Genomic DNA, 23237 nt, shown 5'->3' on the forward strand with positions numbered 1-23237 from the left:
GGTCTTGATTAATGGCTGTAAAAGGCAGTTATAGAGCAGGAAGTAAAGACAGATTTGAAAACTGTGGTTAGCCATTAATGGGGACTTCTTAGGTTAGTAAAAGTTACAAATAGGACACCCAGGGTTATGCTTGCCTTGGTTCAGTAATAGCATTCTCATCTCTGAGTCAGAAAGTCATGGGTTTAAGACACAGTCCTGGCACTTGAACACACTAGTTCTCCCAGTGCAATACTGAGGGAATGCTGCACTGTAGAGATGCCATCTTTTGGGTGATGGGTTAAACCAAGGTCTTGGCTATTGTGTTTTCTACATTGCACCAGTGTCCACACTTCAAAAATTCTAACTGGTTGCAAAGTGCTTACGATGTCCTGAGGTCATGAAAATTGCAATGTAAGTGTAAATCTGTCTAAATGACATGATTCCATTTACCCGAAAGATTGAGGCAAATTATTTCCTGTGGTGAAGAGTTCAAATCCCGGAACACATGAGTTGAAAATAAGGAAGTTAAGAGTAAAGGGGGCTATCAGGGAAGAATATGAGATGGGAAATACTCATGCAGTAAGTTCGCATGGAAGACTGTTGAATTTTACATCATTAATAAGTTCAAGAGATAACTGCATGCATTTCAGAAGACAGAAGCTGTGTAGTTTATAGACACATTAACAATAGTTACATTGCTGGACAGAAAATTAAGCTAGAAGTTATTGAAGCTTGTAACAAAGACAACATAATAATTGTGAGGGACTTTAATCTTCATATAAACTGGACCAATTAAATTGGCAAAGGTAGTCTGGAAGATGGGTTTGTAGAATGCTTTGGCTAAAGCTTCATAACATCACCAGAGAATATAGACTCAATTTACTCAGCCTCTCATCGTAGGACAACCCTCTCATCCCAGGGAGCAATCTAGTGAACCTTTGCTGTACTGCTCCCAATGCAAGTATATCCTTCCTTGGATATGAGACCAAAACTGCACACATTATGGTTTCATCAAAGCCCTGTACAATTGTAACTTAACCCACCCATGCGGGGAGACTCTTTCTGGCCATTGTCTCCCAGAACTCTGCCCTTATATTCAGGGTTCAAACACAGCTGGTTACCACTCAGTGAAGCCAAGGTCAGGGAGTGCCACTTCAGTCTAAGCAACTAACAGAGTCAATCTCCTCAGGCACCTATCTTTGATACTGTTCCCTCCAACAGAATCTTGATTACTTAGCCATCAGTTTGGCATAAATGAAGTAACTCAAAATTGGGTTATTCTGAATGACATCAGCTCTTGAAGAGAGATTGCTAAGGTACCTTATTCATGGGTTCCACATTTAAAAAGGCTACCTTGCTCCTATGAGCTAATGATAGTCTTGCCTTCAGTCAGGCGGCAGCTGGTGGAGGGTGGTGACAGATGGGCTAATGACTGCAGCACAATCAGTGGGGTGGGGATGGATGGATGTCTCACCTCTCAAAGGGTTTCTGCCTTGTGCTGAGTTGGATATTGGTGAAGATTAAAAAGGCATTGTACTTTTAAATAGACTCTCATTGAGAAGACTAATTTCACAGTCTCAGATTGAGATGTTTCTTCATTGTGTTAATGAGTCTTCCTATCGTTCAGTGACTGTTTTGAAAGAGGAGGCAGTCAAAATAACAACAGAGACTTTCATTTCCCCTTTCACTTACTGTTCAGAATGTCAGTTGACTTGTAAACCTAAAACCCAACTAAAACAGAGAACAGACTCTAGCCTCGCTGCAGAAAGGAACTTATAAATGTTTGGTCAACATGTCTGATTTTATTCACAGTATTGACAATTCCTCCCTCACCTGTAGCCTCTGGCTTTATACTGATACTGCTGCGATCATTGCTTCTGTCAATCATTTTCTCTTGTTCTTCCTCAGCTTCAATTCCCCCATCCTACTCACTCTTCCTACTCTTTACCTCTCCACTGTGTTGAAATTCCGACTCATCACAGCACCTCCAACTCCCTAATTCATTCTGTTCCTGAAGCTGATTATTGTGGAACTCATTAGCTCTGAGTCTCCCTTCCTTGCCACATCTGATGTATAAAGATCAAGCTTGGCGTCACTGAGGGGCTATCTTCTGATTTACTTCATTTTCTCCTACGTATTTGAACTTCTGGTGTCTTGTGCTATGAGCAGCCAACCTTCCTTTCAATGCTTCTGCAAGACCTCAGGTAGACTCACCAAATAGGGTTCAGATCCTGCTCCAAAGGCTTGAGGCCATTATCCTGGCTGACATTCCAGTGCAGTATTGAGGGGACACTGCACTCACAAGGTAGGGGGTGTGAGGCTTCGAGATAAATTTTGGCATGAAGCTATCGTCCATGCTCAGCCTTACACCTTTCAAGGTGTTCCACTTGACCACAACTGAAATGTCAATGTAGAACTCTAATCCAAAAACAGAATACTGCGAATGCTGGAAATATGAAATAAAATACTCAGCAGTTCTCTGGAGAGAGTTACAGATGAAATGCCATTGTGCTGAAACCCTGTTTCTCTCCATAAATGACCTGTCGATAGTTCCTGCATTTTCAATTTTAATTAAGAACTCTAAAGCTGTTTGGCATTGCTAGTTCACATTCTGCAGTCCTGCCACATCCAGTCGTGAATGGTGGTGGACAATTAAACAAATCACTGGAGGAGGGAGGCTCCAGAAATATCCTCATCTTCAATGATGGGGGAGCCCAGCACATCAGTGCAAAAGATAAGGCTAAAGCATTTGCTACAATCTTCAACCAGAAGAGCTGAGTGGATGGTCCATCTCAGCCTCCTCTAGGGGTCCCCAGCATCACAGGTGCCAGTCTTCAGCCAATTCTATTCACTCCACGTGATACCAAGAAACGGCTGAAGGTACTGGATAGTGCAAAGGCTATGGGCCCTGACAACATTCTGACAATAGTACTGAAGATTTGTGCTCTAGAACTTGCTGCGCCCCTAGCCAAGCTGTTCCAGTACAGCTACAACATTGGCATCTACCTGGCAATGTAGAAAATTGCCCAGGTATGTCCTGTACACAAAAAGCAGAACAAATCCAACCCGCCCCATCAGTCTATTCTCGATCATCAGTAAGGTAATGGAAGGGGTCATCAACAGTGCTATCAAGCAGCACTTGCTCAGCAATAACCTGCTCACTGATGCCCAGTTTGGGTTCTGCCAGGGCCACTCAGCTCCTGGCCTCATTACAGCCTTGGTTCAAACATGGACAAAAGAGCTGAACTGCAGAGATGAGGTGAGAGTGACTGCCCTTGACTTCAAGGCAGCATTTGACTGAATGTGGCATCAAGGAGCCCAAGCAAAACTGGAATCAATGGGAATCAGAGTGTAAAACTCTCCATTGGTTAGAGTCATAATAGCACACAAAGGAAGATGATTGTGGTTGTTGGAGGTCAATCATCTCAGCTCCAGGACATCACTGCAGGCGTCCCTCAGAGTGGTGTCCTAGGCCCAGCCATCTTCAGCTGCTTCTTTAATGACCTTCTATCATAAGGTCAGAAGTGGGGGTGTTCGCTAGTGATTGTACAATGTTCAGCACCAATTGCGACTCCTCAGATACTGAAGCAGCAAGACCTGGACAATATCCAGGCTTGGGCTGACAAGTGGCAAGTAACATTCGTACCACACAAGTACCAGGCAATGACCATCTCAACAAGAGAGAATCTAACCATCACCCCTTAACATTCAATGGCATTACCATTGCTGAATCCCTCACTATCAACATTTTAGGAGTTACGACTGATCAGAACCTGAACTGGACCAGCCATATAAATACTGTGGCTACAAGAGCAGTTCAGAGGCTACTCATCCTGCGATGAATAACTCACATCCTGACTCCTCAAAGCCTGTCCACCTTCTACAGGCCCAAGTCAGGAGTTATATAATACTCCCTACTTGCCTGGATGAATGCAGCTCACACAACACTCAAGAAGCTTGACACCATCCAGGACAAAGCAGCCCACTTGACTGGCACCACATCCACAAACATTCACTCCCTCCACCACCGACGCACAGTAGCAGCAGTGTGTACCATCTACAAGATGCACTGCAAAAACTCACCAAGGCTCCTTAGACAGCACCTTCCAAACCCACGACCACTACCATCTAGAAGGACAGGGGCAGCAGATAGATGGGAACACCACCACTTACAAGTTCCCTTCCAAGCCATTCACCAACCTGACTTGGAAAAATATCGCCGTTCCTTCACTGTTGCTGGGTCAAAATCCTGGAACTCCCTTCCTAACAGCACTATGGGTGTACCTACACCACATGGACTGCAACAGTTCAAGAAGACAGATCACCACCACCTTCTCAAGGGCAACTAGGGATGGGGAATAAATGCTGGCCCAGTCAGCGAAGACCACACCCAGTGATTAAATAAAAAAAATTTGGTTGACTGAAGGTTCCCATAAAAATAACTTTTGAGATTGTGCTGAAGGGATAATATCAGGATTTAGAGGGTTAAATTATGAGGACAGGTCAGGTAAACTTGGGGCAGGATTTTTGGGATGGTGGGGTTTCCATGTCTGTCACCTCAAGCATCCTGGCCAATATGACCTGCCCCACAGCTATTTAACACTCAGTGGGGCATTAATAACCTAAGGTCAAGACATCCGCCCCCATTTGGGAAGGAAGTTTCACCTTGGACAGCTGTTGGCCAATCCAATTGGCCTGTCAGCTCTGTAGTCCCAACAGTGTCAGGTTCAAGCAGTGGCTACTGCTGGGCCTGCAGGCACTCGCCGGAAAACATCTTCATTATGGTTGGCTTTGGATGCTAGAATTCGGGTAAGCGCAGGTATTGACAGGCCCTGGCTTGCAGGCTGCACTGAGGGCAGGTGAGGGAAGTGGGGTGCTGGATGTGAGAGGCCGAGGATGTGACCTATTAGGGGGGTGCCTCCGATGGGCAAAAGGGACCCCCAGAGGAGACCCCTTCTTTCCCAACGCCAGTCCACGCAGCAAAAGCTATTGGGCTACCCTCCTAGTGTAGGCCTCCCCCTGCCGTAGGTAAAAAAGTGGCAGGGGCAGAATGAGGGCACTTGGCCACTTAAGGGCCTTAGTAGGCACAAGGACAGACCGCCCAACACATCCATCACCCCCAATAAAATGGGAGACAGGTCAGAGTGGGCTGGTACGCAGTGTACAGCCCACGTGCTGCATTTTACGAACTCTCCCCAGCTTTCAAACCAGTGGGTGGGGGGGAGGGGTGTGGGGGGGGGTAACAATAAAATTTCACCCTTGGTTTATTTCCTTTGAGTACAGGAGGTTGTGATGTGTTCAGACTGGAGTATTTAAAATGTTACAAGTATTTGACAGGTTAAATAGATAGAAACTATTTCCTCTGGTCGGATGATCTAGGACAAGCTGATGTGGTTTTAGATATAGAGCTCTTCCATTCAAAGGTGATGCCAGGAAGCACTTCTTCAGACAAAGGGGAGTGAAAATCAGAAACCCTCTCCCGAAAAGGCTGAGGGTCAATTGGTGATTTAAAGACTGAGATTGATTGATGTTTGTTTGGGTATGAACGCTATGGAGCAAATGTGAGTAAATGAAGCACATGAGCACTGATTTAATTTAATGGTGTAACAGGTTTGATGGTCAATTGGCCTCCTTGTGTTCCAGGGTTCCTGTACTCTATTTGCCAACAGGCTGATCCTGTCACAGTGTTAACATTCATGCACTAACCTGGAATGGGTACTGCCTATCCAGAGGACAGTTATCTTCGGTAACTACTGTTTCCACACACTTGACTTTTTCCATCTCGATTGACCCTTTCTTGCCTCCTCGTTTCTGGAGAGAAAACAGATTTCTTAAATTCTTCAATATATGAGTGATTTCCCACAATCCCCTAAAGGTGCTGACTCTCTCTCCCCCTTTCGTGAAGGTGCTGACTCTCTCTCTCCCTCCCCTGAAGGTGCTGACTCTCTCCCCCCTTCCCCTGAATGTGGTGACTCTCTCTCCCCCTTTCCTGAAGGTGCTAGCTCTCTCTCCCCCTCCCCTGAAGGTGCTGACTCTCTCTCCCCTCACTTCACTGAAGGTGCTGACTCTCTCTCCCCTCACTCCCCTGAAGATGCTGACTCTCTCTCCCCCTCCCCTGAAGGTGCTGACTCTCCCTCCCCGTCTCCTGAAGGTGCCAACTCTCTCTCCCCTCACTTCCCTGAAGGTGCTGACTCTCTCTTCCCCTCCCCTGAAGGTGCTGACTCTCTCACCCCCTCCCCTGAAGGTACTGACTCTCTCTCCCCCTCCCCTGAAGGTGCTGACTCTCTCTCCCCTCCCTTCCCTGAAGGCACTGACTTTCTCTCCCCCTCTCTTGAAGGTGCTGAGTATAGTTTCCTGCTTTCATGGATAATTCCTTCCTTGAATAGTACACTTTCTCAAGTGATTAGGATTGTTTTAAGCTCCTCCCTCATTTTTGTCTCTTGATTTTCTACTATTCTTGGGATCCATTTTGTGTCTTCTGGACAGGCATTTACAAAATACTCATTCAAAGTCTCTGTCATTGCCTTGTTTCCCATTATTAATTCCCCAATCTCACCCTCTGAGGGGCCAACACTTTGCTTAACTACTCTCTTCCTTTTGATATATTTGTAGAAGGTTTTACTGTCTATTTTTATATTGTTTGCTAGTTTTCTCGCATACTCCAGTTTCTCTAGCTTTATTATTCTTATAGTAATCCTTTGCTGGTTTTTAAATCTTTCTCAGTCCTGTGGCCTACCACCAATCTTTGCATCATTGTACCTCTTTTCCTTAAATTTCAATTCAGTTCAACTTTTCTTGTCCTTTCGGAAATTCATTGCGGGTACATTACTTATTCATTAAAGCTAATAATTAGCAATGAAATGAAAAATTACACCATCACAAAAATCTGACTTGGACTAAAAATCATCTCAGCGCATTTAAGATAATGAGACAATAACGCCAGAAAAGTCACATAAATTGAACCAATGTTCCTTAAAATTCCCAAAGGTCCCCCGAATTGAAGTCCCCTTTTCATAAATCATAACACAACCTACCTCATTGCCCTTATCAGAATTCATAAAAAACATCACTCCCAAGAAAATCAATAAAAATATTCCATAAGCATGGCTCCCATGGGAGAAATAAGGGGAAAAAAGACAGAAAAAGTGCTAAAGAGTGAGAAAGAGAAAGAGACAAACAGACAGAGAGAGAGAGAGAGACGAGAGAGAGAGACAGAGTGAGACAGAAAGAAAGAGAGAGTGAGCGAGACAGAGAGAGATAGAGAGAGTGAGAGAGTGAGCGAGACAGAGAGAGAGAAAGTGAGACAGGGAGAGACAGACAGACCGAGACAGACAGAGAGAGAGAGACCGAGACAGAGAGAGAGAAAGACAGACAGACAGAGAGAGAGGGAGGCAGAAACAGAGAGACAGAGTGAGAGACAGAAGCAAAGAGATAGAGAGAGAGAGAGACAGAGACAGAGAGGGAGAGACAGAGAGAAAGAGAGAGAGTAACAGGCATGTATAGAAAAGGAAAACCATGGCATGAAGCTGACATATTTCTATTAGTACACCTGCATACCATCGTACGTAATCTTTCTTTAGCAATTTGATACCATCTTTAATGTCCTTAGTTAGCCACAGGTGCTGAATCTTTCTCTTACAGTCTTCCTTTCGATGGAATATATCTTTAAGACCATAAGACCATAAGGCGTAGGTGCAGAAGTAGGCCATTCAGCCCATCGAGTCTGCTCCGCCATTCAATAAGATCATGACTGATCTGATAATCCTCAACTCCACTTTCCTGCCTTGTCCCCATAACCCTTGATTCCCTTACTGATTAAAAAACTCACCATCTCTGCCTTGAATATACTTAACGACCTAGCCTCTGTAGCCCTCTGCGGTAAAGAATTCCACAGATTAACTACACTCTGAGAAAAGAAACTCCTCCTCATCTCTGTTTTAAATGGGTGACCCCTTACTCTCGGATTATGCCCTCTGGTCCTAGACTCTCCCACAAAGGGAAACAACCTCTCAGCATCTACCCTGTCAAGCCCCCTAAGAATCTTAAGGTTTCAATAAGGTCGCACCTCATCCTTCTAAACTCCAATGAGTACAGACCCAACCTGCTCAACCTCTCCTCATAAGAAAATCCCTCCACACCTAGAATCAACTTTATGAACCTTCTCTGGACTGCCCCCAGTGCCAGTATATCTTTCTTTAGATAAGGGGGCCAGGACTCTTCATCGTATTCTAGGTGTGGTCTAACTAATGCCTTGTATAGTTTTAGCAAGACTTCCCAATTTTATACTCTATTTCCTTTGAAATAAAGGCCAACATTCAATTTGTCTTCCCTATTACCCATTGAACCTGTATGTTAGCTTTTTGGGATTCATGCACAAGGACTCCCAAATCCCTCTGTGCTGCAGCTTCCTGCAGTGTTTCTCCATCTGAATAATATTCAGCTCTTCTATCTTCCTGCCAAAGTGCATAACCTCACATTTTCCCACATTATATTCCATCTGCCAAATTTTTGCCCACTCACTTAACCTGTCTATCACTCTGTAGACACCTTGTGTCATCCTCACCACTTGCCTTCCCATCTATTTTTGTATCATCCGCAAATTTGGTGACAGTACATTCATTTCCCTCATCTAAGTCATTAATATATTGTAAATAAGTTGAGGCCCCAGCACTGATCCCTGTGGCACTCCACTAGTTACAGGTTGCCATCCTGAAAATGCCCCCCTTATCCCAACTTTATATCTTCTATTAGTTAGCCAATCATCTATCCATGCTAATATACTACCCCCAACACCATAGGCTCTTACCTTATTAAGTAGCCTTACATGCGGTACCTAATCGAACGCCTTTTGGAAATCTAAATATATTACATCTGCTGGTTCCCCTTTATCGATCCTGCTTGTTACCTCCTCAAAGAACTCTAATAAATTTGTCAGGCATGATTTCTCTTTTAATGAAGCCATGCTGACTCTGCTTTATTAGATAATGTAATTCTATATTCTCTGCTATTACATCCTTTATAATAGTCTCTAACATTTTCCCAATGACAGATGTAAGCTAACTGGTCTACAGCTACCTGTTTTATGTCTCCCTCCCTTTTTGAATAAGGGTGATACATTGGCAGTTTTCCAATCCTCTGGGACTTTTCCAGAATCTAAGGATTCTTGGAAGATTACTACCAGTGCATCTACTATCTCTGTAGTTACTTCCTTTAATATCCTAGGATGCAACCCATCAGGTCCAGGGGACTTATCAGCCTTTAGCCCCATTAGTTTCCCTAGTACTTTTTCTCTACTGACAGTTATTGTATTTATTTCTTCCCCCTCTTTTGCCCCTTGATTATTTAATATTGGAATGTTATTAGTGTCTTCTACAGTGAAGACTGAAGCAAAGTATTTATTCAACTCCTCTGCCATTTCCTGGTTCCCCATTATTATTTCCCCAGCCTCATTCTGTAAGGGGCCTATTTTCACTTTGGTCTCTCTCTTCCTTTTTATATATTTAAAGAAGTTCTTACTGTCCATTTTTATATTACTTGCTAGTTTACCCTCAAAGTTTATTTTCTCCCTCATTATTTTTTTGGTCATCTTTTGTTGGTTTTCAAAACTTTCCCAATCCTCTAGCTTACCACTAAACTTTGCCACATTGCATGTCTTTTCTTTTAATTTGATGCTGTCCTTAACGTCCTTAGTTAACCATGGCTGGTTTATCCCCTTTCTTGAATCCTTCTTCCTCACTGGGATATATCTTTGTTGTGAGTCATGAACTATTTTCTTAAACGTCTGCCATTGTTCATCAACCATTTTTCCTGCTAAGATCCTATCCCAGTCCACTCTAGCCAACTCTGCCCTCATTCCTTTGTAATTATCCTTATTTAAGTTTAGCACAGTTGTTTCCGACCCAAGTTTCTCATTCTCAAACTGAATGCTAAATTCTACCATGTTATGGTGACTGCTTCCTTGGGCATCTTTTACTCTGAGACCATTTATTAAACCTGCCTCATTACACATTACCAGATCCAAAATAGCCTGATCCCTGGTTGAATCCACAACATATTGTTCTAGGAAACTGTCCCAAATACACTCTATGAATTCTTGCTCGTGGCTACCTCTGCCAATTTGATTTTCCCTATCTACATGAAGATTAAAGTCACCCATGATTAATCTACTGCCTTTTTTATATGCCCTCATTATCTCCTGATTTATTCTCTGTCTTACAGTATAGCTACTGTTCGGGGGCCTATAGACTACTCTCACCAGTGTCTTATTCCCCTTGTTATTTCTTACCTCCACCCAAATGGATTCTACATCTTCCGATCCAAGATCCTTTCTTGCTATCATACTTATTACATCTCATGGTAACAAAGCTACCCCACCACCCTTTCCTTCCTGTCTGTCCTTTCGACAAGTCACATACCCCTGAATATTTAGTTCCCAGCTTTGATCTCCTTGTAAACACATCTGCATAATGGCTATAAAATCACACCCATCAACCTCTATTTGTGCCCTTAATTCATTTATTTTGTTCCGAATACTATGCGCATTTAATTAAAGAGCCATTAATTTTGCATTTTTACCATTTTTTCCCCCTTTGACTTATTTGCTGCTGTTTTTTTATGTTTGTACACTTTGTCCCTTCCTGTCACACTCTGGGTATCATTACCTAAATAGCTGCCCTGCAAGGTTGCCATATCCTTTTGCTTTGTAAGCCTACATATCCCCTTTCCAGAACCCTGCCCCTCTCTACAGCCCCAGTTATTTGGTTCACCAGGACACTGGTCCCAGCGCGGTTCAAGTGAAGCCCGTCCCACCGGAACAGCTCCCTTCGACCCCAGTACTGATGCCAGTGTCGCATGAACTGAAACCCATTCCTTTCACATGCCAGTTTGCCATGTGCTCAGGAAGTAATCCCAAGATTATCACCTTTGATGTTCTGCTTTCTAATTTAGCTCCTAACTGTTCAAATTCTTTCAGCAGAACCTCCTTTCTAGTCCTATCAATGTCGTTGGTACCAATGTGGACAACCGACAACTGGATCCCTTCCCTCCCACTCCAAGTTCTTCTCCAGCCCTGAAGAGATGTCCTTAAGCCTGGCATTGGGCAGGCAACACAGCCTTCGGGGCTCACACTCACAGCTGCAGAGAACAGTATCTATTCCCCTAATTATACTGTCCACTACCATTACTACATTCTTGTTTCCTCCCCCCACTTGAATGGCTCCCTGTACCACAGTGCCGTGGTCAGTTCACTCATCCTCCTTGCAGTCCCCGCTCTCGCCCACACAGCTTGCAAGAACCTTGTAACTGTTGGACAGTTGCAGGGGCCGAGCCTCCTCAAACGCTATCCCCTGGGCCCCTCCATACCTATTTCACCTGCAGTCGCACCCTCTTGTCCCTGATCACAGACCAAATTTGAATGACCTAATCTGGTGGGGGGTGACTGCCTCCTGGAGCAAATTGTCCAGGTAACTTTCCCCCTCCCTGATATGGCACAATGTCTGCAGCTCATATTCCAGCTCCTAAACTTGGATCCAAAGTTCCTCAAGCTGCAAACACTTGGTATAGATGTGTTCGTTCTGGATCACCTTGATGTCACATGCACCACATGTTGCAGCAGCAACACATCACCCGCCCTGCCATAACTATTGTATTTATTCAAATTATTACTTAATTACTCTAGAATCCCGGCTCTTTACACTTTATTCTAATTATTTTTTATACACACCAGTATCGATCATATATTTAACAAGCTAAAGACCTTAGTTTTACTTTGAAGACTAGAAATACTCAGCAATCCTACTCACCAATCAGCTGCTTTCCGCACTCTTTTCCCTCTCACGGTATTTAATGGTCTCTTTCTCTTCTCGCACTCTCTCATTGTTAAAGGCCACAACCCTCTTACTCTCTCACTGTTAATGGTCTCGCTGCTCCTCTCATACTCTCTCTCTATAAATGGCCCCACTGCTTTTCACAAGTGCTCTCTCTGTAAATGGCCCCGCTGCTTTTCACAAGCACTCTCTCTATAAATGGCCCCACTGCTTTTCACAAGTGCTCTCTCTGTAAATGGCCCTGTTGCTTTTCACAAGCGCTCTCCCTGTAAATGACCCCACTGCTTTTCTCAAGTGCTCTCTCTGTATATGGCCCCATTGCTTTTCACAAGCGCTCTCTCTGTAAATGACCCCACTGCTTTTCACAGGTGCTCTCCCTGTAAATGACCCCACTGCTTTTCTCAAGTGCTCTCTCTGTAAATGGCCCCACTGCTTTTCACAAGTGCTCTCTCTGTAAATGGCCCCACTGCTTTTCTCAAGCACCCTGGCTGTAAAGATTATGAGACATCTCTTTAAATGTCTGTCACTCCTCTATTGCCTTCCCTTTTAACCTTTTTCTCCCATTCTATGTTAGCAAATTCTGTCTTCATACCCTTATAATTGCCTTTATTTAAGTTTAAGACCTTAGTTTCAGACCCACATTTCTCACCCTTAACCTGAATGTGAAATTCCATCATGCTACGATCGGACTTACTAAGAGGATCCTTCACTATAAGATCATTAATTAATCCTGTCTCATTACAGGTTACCAGCTCTAAAATAGCCTATTCTCTGGTTGGTTCCATAACATCTTGTTCTAAGAAACCATTCTAAATACACTCTATGAACTCATCCTCCAGGCTACCTTTGCCAATTTGATTTATCCAATCTATATGAAGATTAAACTCTCCCACAATCATTGCAGTACCTTTCTTACAAGCCCCCATTTTTTTTTTTATCGTGTCCACGGACAGTCTATACTTGGCCCAGCCAGAACTGGACATATTTTTGTGCCTTGTTGTTGAATTCGGCAAGATCTGCAACAGTGCAGGGTTCCTCTAGCGATAGGCATTGCATAGTCTGTGGATCAGTTCCACATTCACAAGTTGTCGGGCTGGTTGTATATCCCCATTTGTTTAGTGACACCTTTGAACGACCTACACCGGTCCTAAGTCTGTTAAGGCACTTCCAGGTTGCCCAGTTGCAATTAGCTCCTGGGGGAAGGCTTTCATCGGTAGAATTTCCATCGCTGGGGGTTGTTCGAGACTGGCGAGCCGGTCTTTCCACAAGGCGATGCGGGCTTCAGATGGGGTTGATTGTAATGGAACAACACTGTTCATGAAGCTCTTCCTTGACTTTAGACAGCTGGGTGTAGGTGTATGACCATGTAGAGGGTGCCTCTCATCTGATGTTTGACAGAGTCACTCTTTCTTGCTGACTACCGTTCTTCTTATATCAGGGGGAGCGATACCTGCCAGGATATATAGGCTGATGGTGTTTGTTGGTTTTAAACAACCTGTGATAAGTCGGCAGCTTGCATTCAGAACAGCATCCATCTTCTTAGCATGAGTAGATCTTTCCCATGCAGGGCAGGCGTATTCGGCAGTGGAATAGCAAAGAGCAAGTGCACTGGTTCGCAATGTTTTCGAGCTTGCTCCCCATTTTGTGTTAGTGAGCTTATTCAGGATGTTATTTCGTGCGCTCACTTTTGCCTTTGTCTTTTCGATGTGGTTCTTGAAGGTGAGGCATCTGTCAAGGGTGACTCCTAAGTAGATAGGGTGCTCGCAATGCGTCAGTGTTGCTCCACACCAGGTAACTTTAAGCTAGCGTTCGGCTTCACGGTTTCTGAGGTGGAATGCACAAACTTGCATCTTTGATGGGTTTGCACGAAGGTGGTTTTCTTCATAGTAGGATGTTAGTCCCTCCAAGGCCTCAGAAAGCGTTTTCTCCACGGTGTTAAAATCAGTGCTTTGGGCAGTGACACATAAGTCATCAGCATATATAAAACGGCGTGTGACACCGTCTATAGGTTGGTCATTTGTGTAAATGTTGTACAAACAGCGGTGCAAGCACGCTTCCCTGAGGAAGACCATTCTTCTGAATACGCCACCTGCTGCGCTTCCCACCTAGTTCAACATAGAACCGGCGATTCTGAAGCATGCTTTCTAACAGCTGTTAAGTGACTATCTTTTGTCATCTCTAGGATCTTGCAGAGGAGACGTCTATGGTTCACTGTATCGTATGCTGCTGACAGGACTACAAAAACAGCACCTGTTACCATCCCTTGCTCAAAACCATCTTCGATATGTTGTGTGAGGTTGAGCAGTTGGCTTGTTGTTGATCTGCCGGGGCAGAAACCTGCTTGCTCTGGAATGACCTTCTCATCTACAGTTGGTGCTATCCTATTGAGTAACAGGCGTTCAAACAGCTTATTGGTGTGGCAAAGCAGTGAAATTGGCCGAAAACTCTTAGGATCTGAGGGATCTTTTCTGGGCTTTAATAGTGCTATTGCATGTGCCTTCTGCCAAATATTAGGTAGCTTGTGTGTTGCCAGGCAGTGGTTGAACAATTGTAGGAGCCATTTTTTTTGCTTGCTGTCCAAAATGCTTTATCTGCTCCGTTGCTATGTTGTCAAGACCAATTGCTTTCCCGTGTTTTAGACTAGATGTACCAGTTTCCAGCTCTTCCATGGTGAATGGTCCAGTGAAGCCAGGGTCATCACTGTACCTCTTCCTATCTAGTTGTGCTTTTCGTTGTTTCTTGCTGATTTTTCCATTTAGGAGCAACTGGTGTGCAACTTGGTTAGCAGACACATTTGGATGTTGGGCAGCTTTCTTGGGATCACCTCCAAGTTTGTGTATGAGAGACCATGCCTTCTTGCTGTTTTTTGTAAGATCTGTTGTCTCTATCAAGGTGTTCCAGGTGTTTTGACGCTCTTGAGAGATACTTAACATCACCCTCTCACCGGTAGATATTGTTTCCTCTGAGAAGGGGTCAGATTCAAACATTGAGACATACTCCCTGTAGACTTCAGCATTCTCCTTGGTGAGACCAGAGATGTAGTGTGCTCTACAACCTCGGGGGATCTTCCTTCTGGCTGTTTTCGGGACAGCTTTTGCAAACAGGTTGTAGTGCTCAGGTAGTGGTTTAATGCGTTTAACCTTGTGGTCAAGCGCTCGTGTGAACCCGTTCCAATCAGCCTTCTTGAAGTTGAAGCGCCTTTTGAATGGTACAACGGTTGGTAACACTGCTGCATTTACCTGGATACCAATAGGACGGTGTTGTGTCTGTGGTATTGGGTCTGTGACAAGCTTCTTGCAGAAGCCAGCAATGTTGTTGCTGACAATGGCAAGATCTGGGTTATAACTACACTTCCAGCAGGCACTGTGGAAGGAGGCTGGCAATTTAGGATCGTGTATGAGACTAAGCTGGTTAGCGTCCATCCATTCTTCGACTGCTTCTCCATCGTTGTTAGACTCCTTGTACCCCCATTAGGTACTGTGGCTATTAAAGTCTCCAATGATGATCTGTGGTTTACTGTGCAGGTTGGGTACAGGGTTAGAGAAGCTGAAATCTGTGCCGGGTGGCTTGTACACTGAGGTCACTACTACTTTGCTCAGCTCTACAGTTAGAATTTCGATGTTGTCCTCCTCTGTTTTAGAAGTTGCTTCTACAACTGAACTAGCTCTAACAAATACAGCACCACCATATTGTCGATGAGGTCTTTCAATAACCAGGAACATTCCTGGTATTTTTGGGCAGTTGTTCTCACTTCCTCTATGTGTCTTCTGCAGGCAGAGGACATCACACTGCAACTCATTGCATAATGTAGCGAGGATGTTTTGTTTAGCTACAGAGAACCCTTCAATGTTCGCAGATATAACAGTCAATGCCGGTCTTGAAAAAGACCCGTGTTTCTGACATCGACGACTTCCGTCTTCAGGCATGATGTTGGTACTTGATCAAATCAGCGGTACGAAAATGTTGCATACACTACTTGCTGTGCGTGGTGGTGGTAGAATTGGTTGAAACAGGGCCGCGACATGAACGCGTCTACCTTGGCTCCCATTATTTTTTTGATTTATATTCTGTCCTCGTGTAGTTATTATCAGGGTGGCTTATTAACCACTCCCACTAGTGACTTCTTACCTTTGCTATTTCTTATCTCCACCCAAACTTTCTCTAAAAACTATTATTCTACATTTTGATCCTCCAAACCAATATCATTCCTCACTACTGTACTGTTCTTATCCTTTAATAACAGAGCTACCCCACCCCCTTTTATTTCTTCTTGTCCTTCTAAAATGTCAAATACCCTTGAATATTCATATTCCCAGCTGTGGTCACTTTGCAACCATACATCTGTAATGGGCATCATATCATACTCATTTATTTTTATTTGTGTCATCAATTCATCCGTCATTCAGGTAAAGAGCCTTTAATTCTGTCTTTTTATAATTTTTCCCTGCTCTGACCTGATTTTTTGGTGCACTCTTATATTTCTACATTCTGTCTTTTCCTGTCACACTCTGGTTAACATTATCATTACCCTGCATTATTGCTGTGTCCTTTCTCTTTAGCTTTCCAAATTTCTCTCAAGTGAACCCTCCCCAAGCAACCCCCCACCAACCCCACCCCCCTTCCCTCCACTCCATTATTTACTTTAAAACCCTCTGGGCATGACTTGGAGAGACAGCATCATTAATGAAGTAGGACTACTGAGAACTGGTCAGAGGTGCCTGTGGGACATTGTGGCAGAGAGGTGACTGAGGCTGGCAGGATACATGTTTCACCTCCTAGATGTACGCCCCACCAGAGTGGTAGTAGAATGGACACCACCAGACGGAGGAAGAAGACCTGGCAAAGTACATTTAAGGGGGACTTTCAAGAGTGGAACATCACCTGGGCTGAAGTGAAAGAGATTGTGATGGATCAGGGCCATTCATGGAGTCTTGCTGCCCATTGACCTGCACGGGGCCGGAGGAATTAATTCTAAGTAAGTAAATAACTGCCTCAGTTATACAGCTCACCAGAACACTGGTCCCAGTACGGTTCAGGTGAAGACCGTCCCACTTTCCCTAGTACTGGTGCCAATGTCCCATGAATTGAAATCGATTTTTCCCACATCAGTCTTTGAGCCACGCATTTAACTCTCTAATCTGATTTACCCAAGCCAATTTGCTCGTGGCTCCAGTAGTGATCTAGAGATTATTACCTTTGAGGTTCTGCTTCTTAATTTAGGCCCTAGCTGCTCATACTTCCTTAGCAGAACATCTTTCTTATTCCTACTTATGTCTTTGGTATCCAAGTGGGCCACAAAACCTGGATCCTTCCCCTCCTACTCCAATTTCCTCTCCAGCCATGAATAGATGAGGTGAATCCTGGCACTGGGCAGACAACAAAGCTTTTGGGACTCCCACTCTTGGCTGCAGATAAGTGGATGTACCTCCCTAACTACACTGTCCCCACTACAACTTTTTTACTTTCCCCCACTTGAATGGCCCCATACTATGATGCTATGGTCAGTTTGCTCATCCTCCCTGCAGTCCCTGTTCGTACCCACACAGCTGCAAGGACCTTGATCCTTTTGGACAATTGCAATGCTCTTCCAATGCTACCTTTTTGATCCTCTACCCAGCCTCACTCACAGTCACACCCTTGTGTCCCTGACCACGGACTAAATCAAAATCACCTTACTGCCTCCTGGAACAAAGTGTCCAGGTAACTTTCCCCCTCCCTGATGCATCGGAATGCTGTGGCTCAGACTGCAGCTTATCAGCTCAGAACCAAAGTTCCCCAAGCCACAGGCACTTACTGCAGATGTGGTTGCCGTGGATCACACTGATGTCCACCAGCTCCCACATGCTACAGTTGAAACACATCACCTGCCCTGCCATCATTGTTCAAAAATCACCCAACAAAAGATGTCCACCGGGGGGGTACTGGAGGGAACATAGGATGGAGCCACACAGCTGATGCCCCAGTGGGAGTTGGGCTGACCTTGGAGGCTTTAAAAATGGCAGGCGGGACCTGGATGCAGAATCCCACAGCCATTTCCGGCAGATGCCATTTTTGCTGGCGGGGAAAGGGGCGAGGCAAGAACAGGAACATACCAATTAGGAGCAGTAGTCCATTCAGCCCCTGAGCCTGCCCCGTCATTCAATAAGATCATGGTTGATCTGATTGTGGCTTCAAATCCACATTCCGCCTACCCCCGATAACCTTTGAATCACTTGTTAGTCAAGCGTCTAACCACCTCTGCCTTAAAAATACTCAATGACCCTTCCCTCACCTCAGAATCACAAGGTGGGAAACCCGTACTCAACAGGGTCATTCGAACTCAGTGCTGCATTCAAACAGATGCCATTTTCACTGTTCGAAGGGCTTTTACCCACAGTGTGGGAGTCACAAATTTATGGAGGGAGCATAAATGCACTTGACTGGGGGGGATAAGATCTGTTCAAGTTTCCTGATCTGAAGTGGTTTAAATCCCCAGCCCTTTAAAGATGAAAAAAAAGGCTGCAGCTGTCTTTGGATTCGCTGTCTTTGATGAGGTTACTGAATAGTTTGATTTACAACAAATGAACCACAAGGGGATTAAGTTTTGATTGGGGTTCATGAGTAAGCGTTGTTTTCAGTACCAAGTGTATATGAGTGAGAGCTCGCTTAGATGATAGAAGTTCATTTTTTTCATCTCTACATGAGGTAGCCCATGATGGTGTCCTCGTACCCCAGTCGCTGAAGGTAGGCATGCGGGTGCAGCAGGCGGTAAAGAAGGCAAATGGTATGTTAGCCTTCATAGCCAGAGGATTCAAGTACAGGAGCAGGGATATTTTGCTGCAATTGTACAGGGCCTTAGTGAGACCACATCTGAAATATTGTGTGCAGTTTGGTCTCCTTATCTGAGGAAGGATGTTCTTGCTATAGAAGGAGTGCAGCGAAGGTTTACCAGACTGATTCCTCGGATGGCGGGACTGATATATGAGGAGAGATTGAGTCGGTTAGGATTATATTCACTGGAGTTCAGAAAAATATGGGGGGGATCTCATAGGAACCTACAAAATTCTAACATGACTATATAGGGTAGATGCAGGAAGGATGTTCCCGACGGTGGGGGAGTCCAGAACCAGGGGTCACAGTCTGAGGATACAGGGTAGACCATTTAGGACTGTGATGAGGAGAAATTTCTTCACCCAGAGAGTGGTGAGCCTGTGGAATTCGCTACCACAGAAAGTAGTTGAGATCAAAACATTGTATATTTTCAAGAAGGACTTAGATATAGCTCTCGGGGCGAAAGGGATCAAAGGATATGGGGAGAAAGCAGGAGCAGGCTATTGAGTTGGTTGATCAGTCGTGATCATAATGAATGGCGGAGCAGGTTCGAAGGGCCGAATGGCCTACTCCTGCTCCTATTTTCTATGTTTCTGTGATGGATACTGGGTGAATGGCTATGGAAGTGGCATGGGGTGTATGGGAGGCATGGAGGCAACATGGGGATGAGGGAGTGGGACTGCTGGTGGTGGTGGAGGGGGCTTGTTAGGGGACATGGATGTTGGCATGGGGGTCTTAAAGGGGCATCGGTGAAGCAGCATGGGGCGGGTGAGAGTTATGGGTGACATGGAGAGTGGGTGAGGGTGTGAGGGGTGAGGGCTAGAGGGCCTAACAACCTTTTATATAACTGGACAGAAGTCTCAGAGAACTGAGATGGGCTTTCTAAACAGGCCGTCCCGGCACTCGCCGCCTATGAACTGCCTCCTGAAGCATTGGCCCCAACTTTATTCCCCACCTTCCTGCCCCCAACCCCTCCAGCAAAAATCGTACGTGCAGGGGTTGTTTCCTTGAGACGGGTCTGCTGAATTGGGAGATTACCCGACTCCATGGTGAAAATCTGGCCCCTTAGTATCTACTGGGGAGGGGGAGAGGGAACTGGGAAGACAGCAAAGGGAAATTAATTGTTGTTATCCTCTAAGAGAGGCTGAGCTGAAAATATGGGTCAAGACAACTGTTTAACGTCACATTCCTCTGGTTAGGAGCATTGCTGTTGTTTAATACCCGCGCTTGGGCCAAGTGAGAAACTTTTAAAAACACACACTTACCGTTCGCTCACTGTCATATTCATAGTAGGAGATTTTGGAGTCAGTCAGGATAAATAATCTCTCCTTATAGTTGAGTGGTGAGGTCTTTTTCTTCTGCTGTGATCTTTTAATGAACACCTCCTCCATGAGTCCGTCTGATGGGGGCAGATAACCGCTGAGAAATCCTGTCAGAGGGAAACAGACAACATGTCTTCACCCAGCAATCAAAGGACACTGGCAACCAGGTAGACACAGGGCAACTAGTCCATCAATGTCTATCGTCACTCAACCCATGTACACACATCCCTACCATAGACCCTACCCACAAATTTAACCACCTCCCCCACACAGTCCATGTACACTCTGCCCTATCATAGACTCCACCCACCCTTTTAATCCCCTTCCACAATCCATTTACGCTCTCCCCCGTCATGAACATTACCCACTCATTTAATCTCCTCCCACAGTCCATAAATTACCAATGCCTCAACATTCCCACTAGTATGCTCACTCTTGAATAGAGTCTCCCCATGTTTGAGGCTAGTTCTGCGATGCCATTAGGGGCAGAGTCTTAAAGAGGCTCCACTCCAGATGTCAGGGCTGTCTTTTCAAATTGACCTCAAAGATTCCCCAATTACAGCCTTGCTTTAATCACTGGGTAGGGTCATGTTGTGACTTAGAATGGCTCCATTGTAATTGATGGGGACAGGATTTCAAATTGGCCTCAGTTCTACTGCATCTGGGGAAATCATGGCACACATTGGAAATACAGGATCTTCAGCCCAATAAAGATGGGTTTTCCCTGGATTTTGTTGTGATAATAAAGATATGGGGGCTGAAGTTGGGGACATGGGGTCAACTGGGATGCTGTGATTGTGCAGCTTGGAGGAGAAGCTGGGCAGGGGGATGAAGCAGAGTTTGTGGCATGGGCCAAAGTTGATGGAGGTGAACACTCATCCAAACAAGTTGACAGCACAAAGGCAGTGGAGCACTTGAGAAAGGTGATGGAGAGATAGACCTGGGTGTCAGTGGAGCATGTTCAGAGCTTGGCCCCACATCTGACGGTGGCATCATAAAGGAGAAGCATGTAGATAAAGAACAGCAGTTGCCAGGGATAGATCCTTGAGGGATTGCCAATATGATGAAGTCAGGGTGGCAGGAGCTCCACTGCTGGAGATGCTCTGGCCACGATTAGATAGGCAAGAGTGGAACCAAGTGAGGGTGATTAACAGAGCTAGACAATAGAGGATAGGAGCTGGAGAAGAATGGTGTGGCAACCAAGTCAACAGTTGCTGAGAGGACAAGGAGAACACACATCATGGTCCCAGTCACAGCGAATGTCATGGTGAAGATTGTTTTAGTTTTTTAAGAAGTACAGAAGCTCAGCTGGAGGGATTGAAGGAAGGGACTTTGCGAAAGATGCCATGGAACTTCGAGATTGTAAGGAACTTGGAGAGGAAAGTGAGGTTGGCAGTAAATAGTGAGGCTGGAAAAGCCATGGATGTGTTTTTTGAGGAAGGGGAGTTATGGGTGGCCCTGAAGGTAAGAGACACTGTCTTAGGAAAAGAACTATTGATGATATCAGATAGAATGGTAGCCAAGGGAAAAAACAGCCAAAATAACAATAAAAGAAAAATACTGCAGATGTGGAAATCTGAAATAAAAGCAGAAAGTGCCAGAAAAACTCAGCAGGATTGGCAGCATCTGTGGAGAGAGAAACAGAGTTAACATTTCAAGTCCAATATGACAGTCCTGAAGAAGAGTCATATTTGACTTGAAACATTATTTCTGCTTCTCTCTCCGCACATTTTGCCTGGCCTACTTCATGAAGCAAAAGAACAACTCACATTTTTTATGTGGGACCTTTTATAAAGAAAAATGGACACCAAGTTAAAGAAGGAAATATTCAGAGACCACAAGCTAGGTCTGAAACCTAGGCCTTAAGGAGCATCTGAAAGGTGAAGGGGGAGGTGAAGAGGTTTAGGGAAGGAATTCCAGAGAGTGATGGCTGAAAGCATGACCATCAGTGGTGGTGTGAAGCTAGGGGAGAATGCATAACAAGGAAGATTTAGAGACATGAGAGTTGTGAGGTATTGTAGGGATGGATGAGGCAACAGAGGGGAGGGGCAAGTCCGTGGAGGGATTGAAACATGAAGTGAGCAACTTAAAGAAGTCAAGCCAGTGTAAGTCAGCAGGGATTGGGGTCATGCATGAACAGGACTTGGTATGTGTTAGGATGCTAGCAGCAGAGTTTTGGGTGCACTGATGCTTACGGATGGTAGAGAGTGGGAGACTATCCCAGACAGCACTGGAATAATTGAGTCTGCAGTGTGGGTGAGGGTTTCAGCAGCAGATGAGCTGAGGCAGTGGTGGACACTGATGATATTACATATCTAGAAGTGGGTAGTCTATCAATGATATAGCGGATGTTAGATTGGAAGCTCATCTCAGGTTCAGATATGACACCAGGGTTGCAAACTATCTAGTTCTGCCTGATGCAGTGGTCAGGGAAAGGTATGGAATGGATGGACAGGATACGGATTTGAAATCAGTGCTTAAGTCAATGGTTTTGATCTGCCCAGTGTTTAGTTGAGCAAGAGGTGGCTCATCCAAGACTCAATATCCCAGTGGAGGGGTAGAGAATTGATGGAGAGAGAGAGAGAACTGTACAACAGTATACATATTGAAACTGACCTCATGTCTGTAGGTTCTAGTACCAAAGGGCAGCTGTGGATAAGCAACAGAAGGAGACCAGAACAGACCCATGTGACATTCTGGATGTAATGTTGGAGGGATGGAAAGAAAGGCCATTGTCTCACTACAATTCCGGATAAAAGTGGAATGTGACATGGTAAAAAAGACTTTCATAGGTCAGGTAGGAGGAATGGTGGAAGAATACAAGGAGGCAAAGGGCGGAATCAGCCCACATTTGCACTAAGTGCAATAGTGGGGGTGAAAAAAGTTATTTTACCTGCTGGCCGCAATGGTGGGTTTTAGCGCTGCATCGTCCCCTACCGGCTCATCCTGTCTCATTAATAATGCATTCGCAGGAAACACACCCAATCACTGGCAGGTCGGCCTCTGATTCGCCCGCCCCGCCATCACCTTCAGAAATCTAGGTGCCATATTTAAAGGATGCCCCTGCGCAGAGCGAGAACTCTCTAAGGGTTCGGAAGCTGCTGGGAAGTTATGGCTTCCATGGGAGGAAACAATGTGCCCCCAGATTTAGTGACACCCCGCTCGAGTGCCTACTGGATGGAGTGGAGGCCCACCATGAAGTCCTCTAACCCCGCTCTGGGCAAAGACCAGCAAGCAAGGTGAAAAATCCAGCACAGGAGGCAGTGGCAGCAGTGGTCAGGGCCAACGCCCTGCAAAAGAG

General features: G+C 45.0%; 1 protein-coding gene across 1 annotated transcript in view; it reads right to left on the reverse strand.

The window, feature by feature from the left end:
• btk (Bruton agammaglobulinemia tyrosine kinase) overlaps window positions 1–23237 on the reverse strand; it is a 183525-nt gene that overhangs the window by 132532 nt on the left and 27756 nt on the right. The window contains exons 2-3 of the mRNA XM_078546919.1: window positions 19880–20043; window positions 5686–5790 (exon numbers count right to left, since the gene is read on the reverse strand). Coding sequence (XP_078403045.1) covers window positions 5686–5790; window positions 19880–20005 — 231 coding nt within the window. The 5' untranslated portion in view covers window positions 20006–20043. The remainder of the gene's footprint in view (window positions 1–5685; window positions 5791–19879; window positions 20044–23237) is intronic.

This window comes from Cetorhinus maximus, chromosome 8 (assembly GCF_964194155.1).
Source record: "Cetorhinus maximus chromosome 8, sCetMax3.hap1.1, whole genome shotgun sequence".
Classification (NCBI taxonomy): Eukaryota; Metazoa; Chordata; class Chondrichthyes; order Lamniformes; family Cetorhinidae; genus Cetorhinus; species Cetorhinus maximus.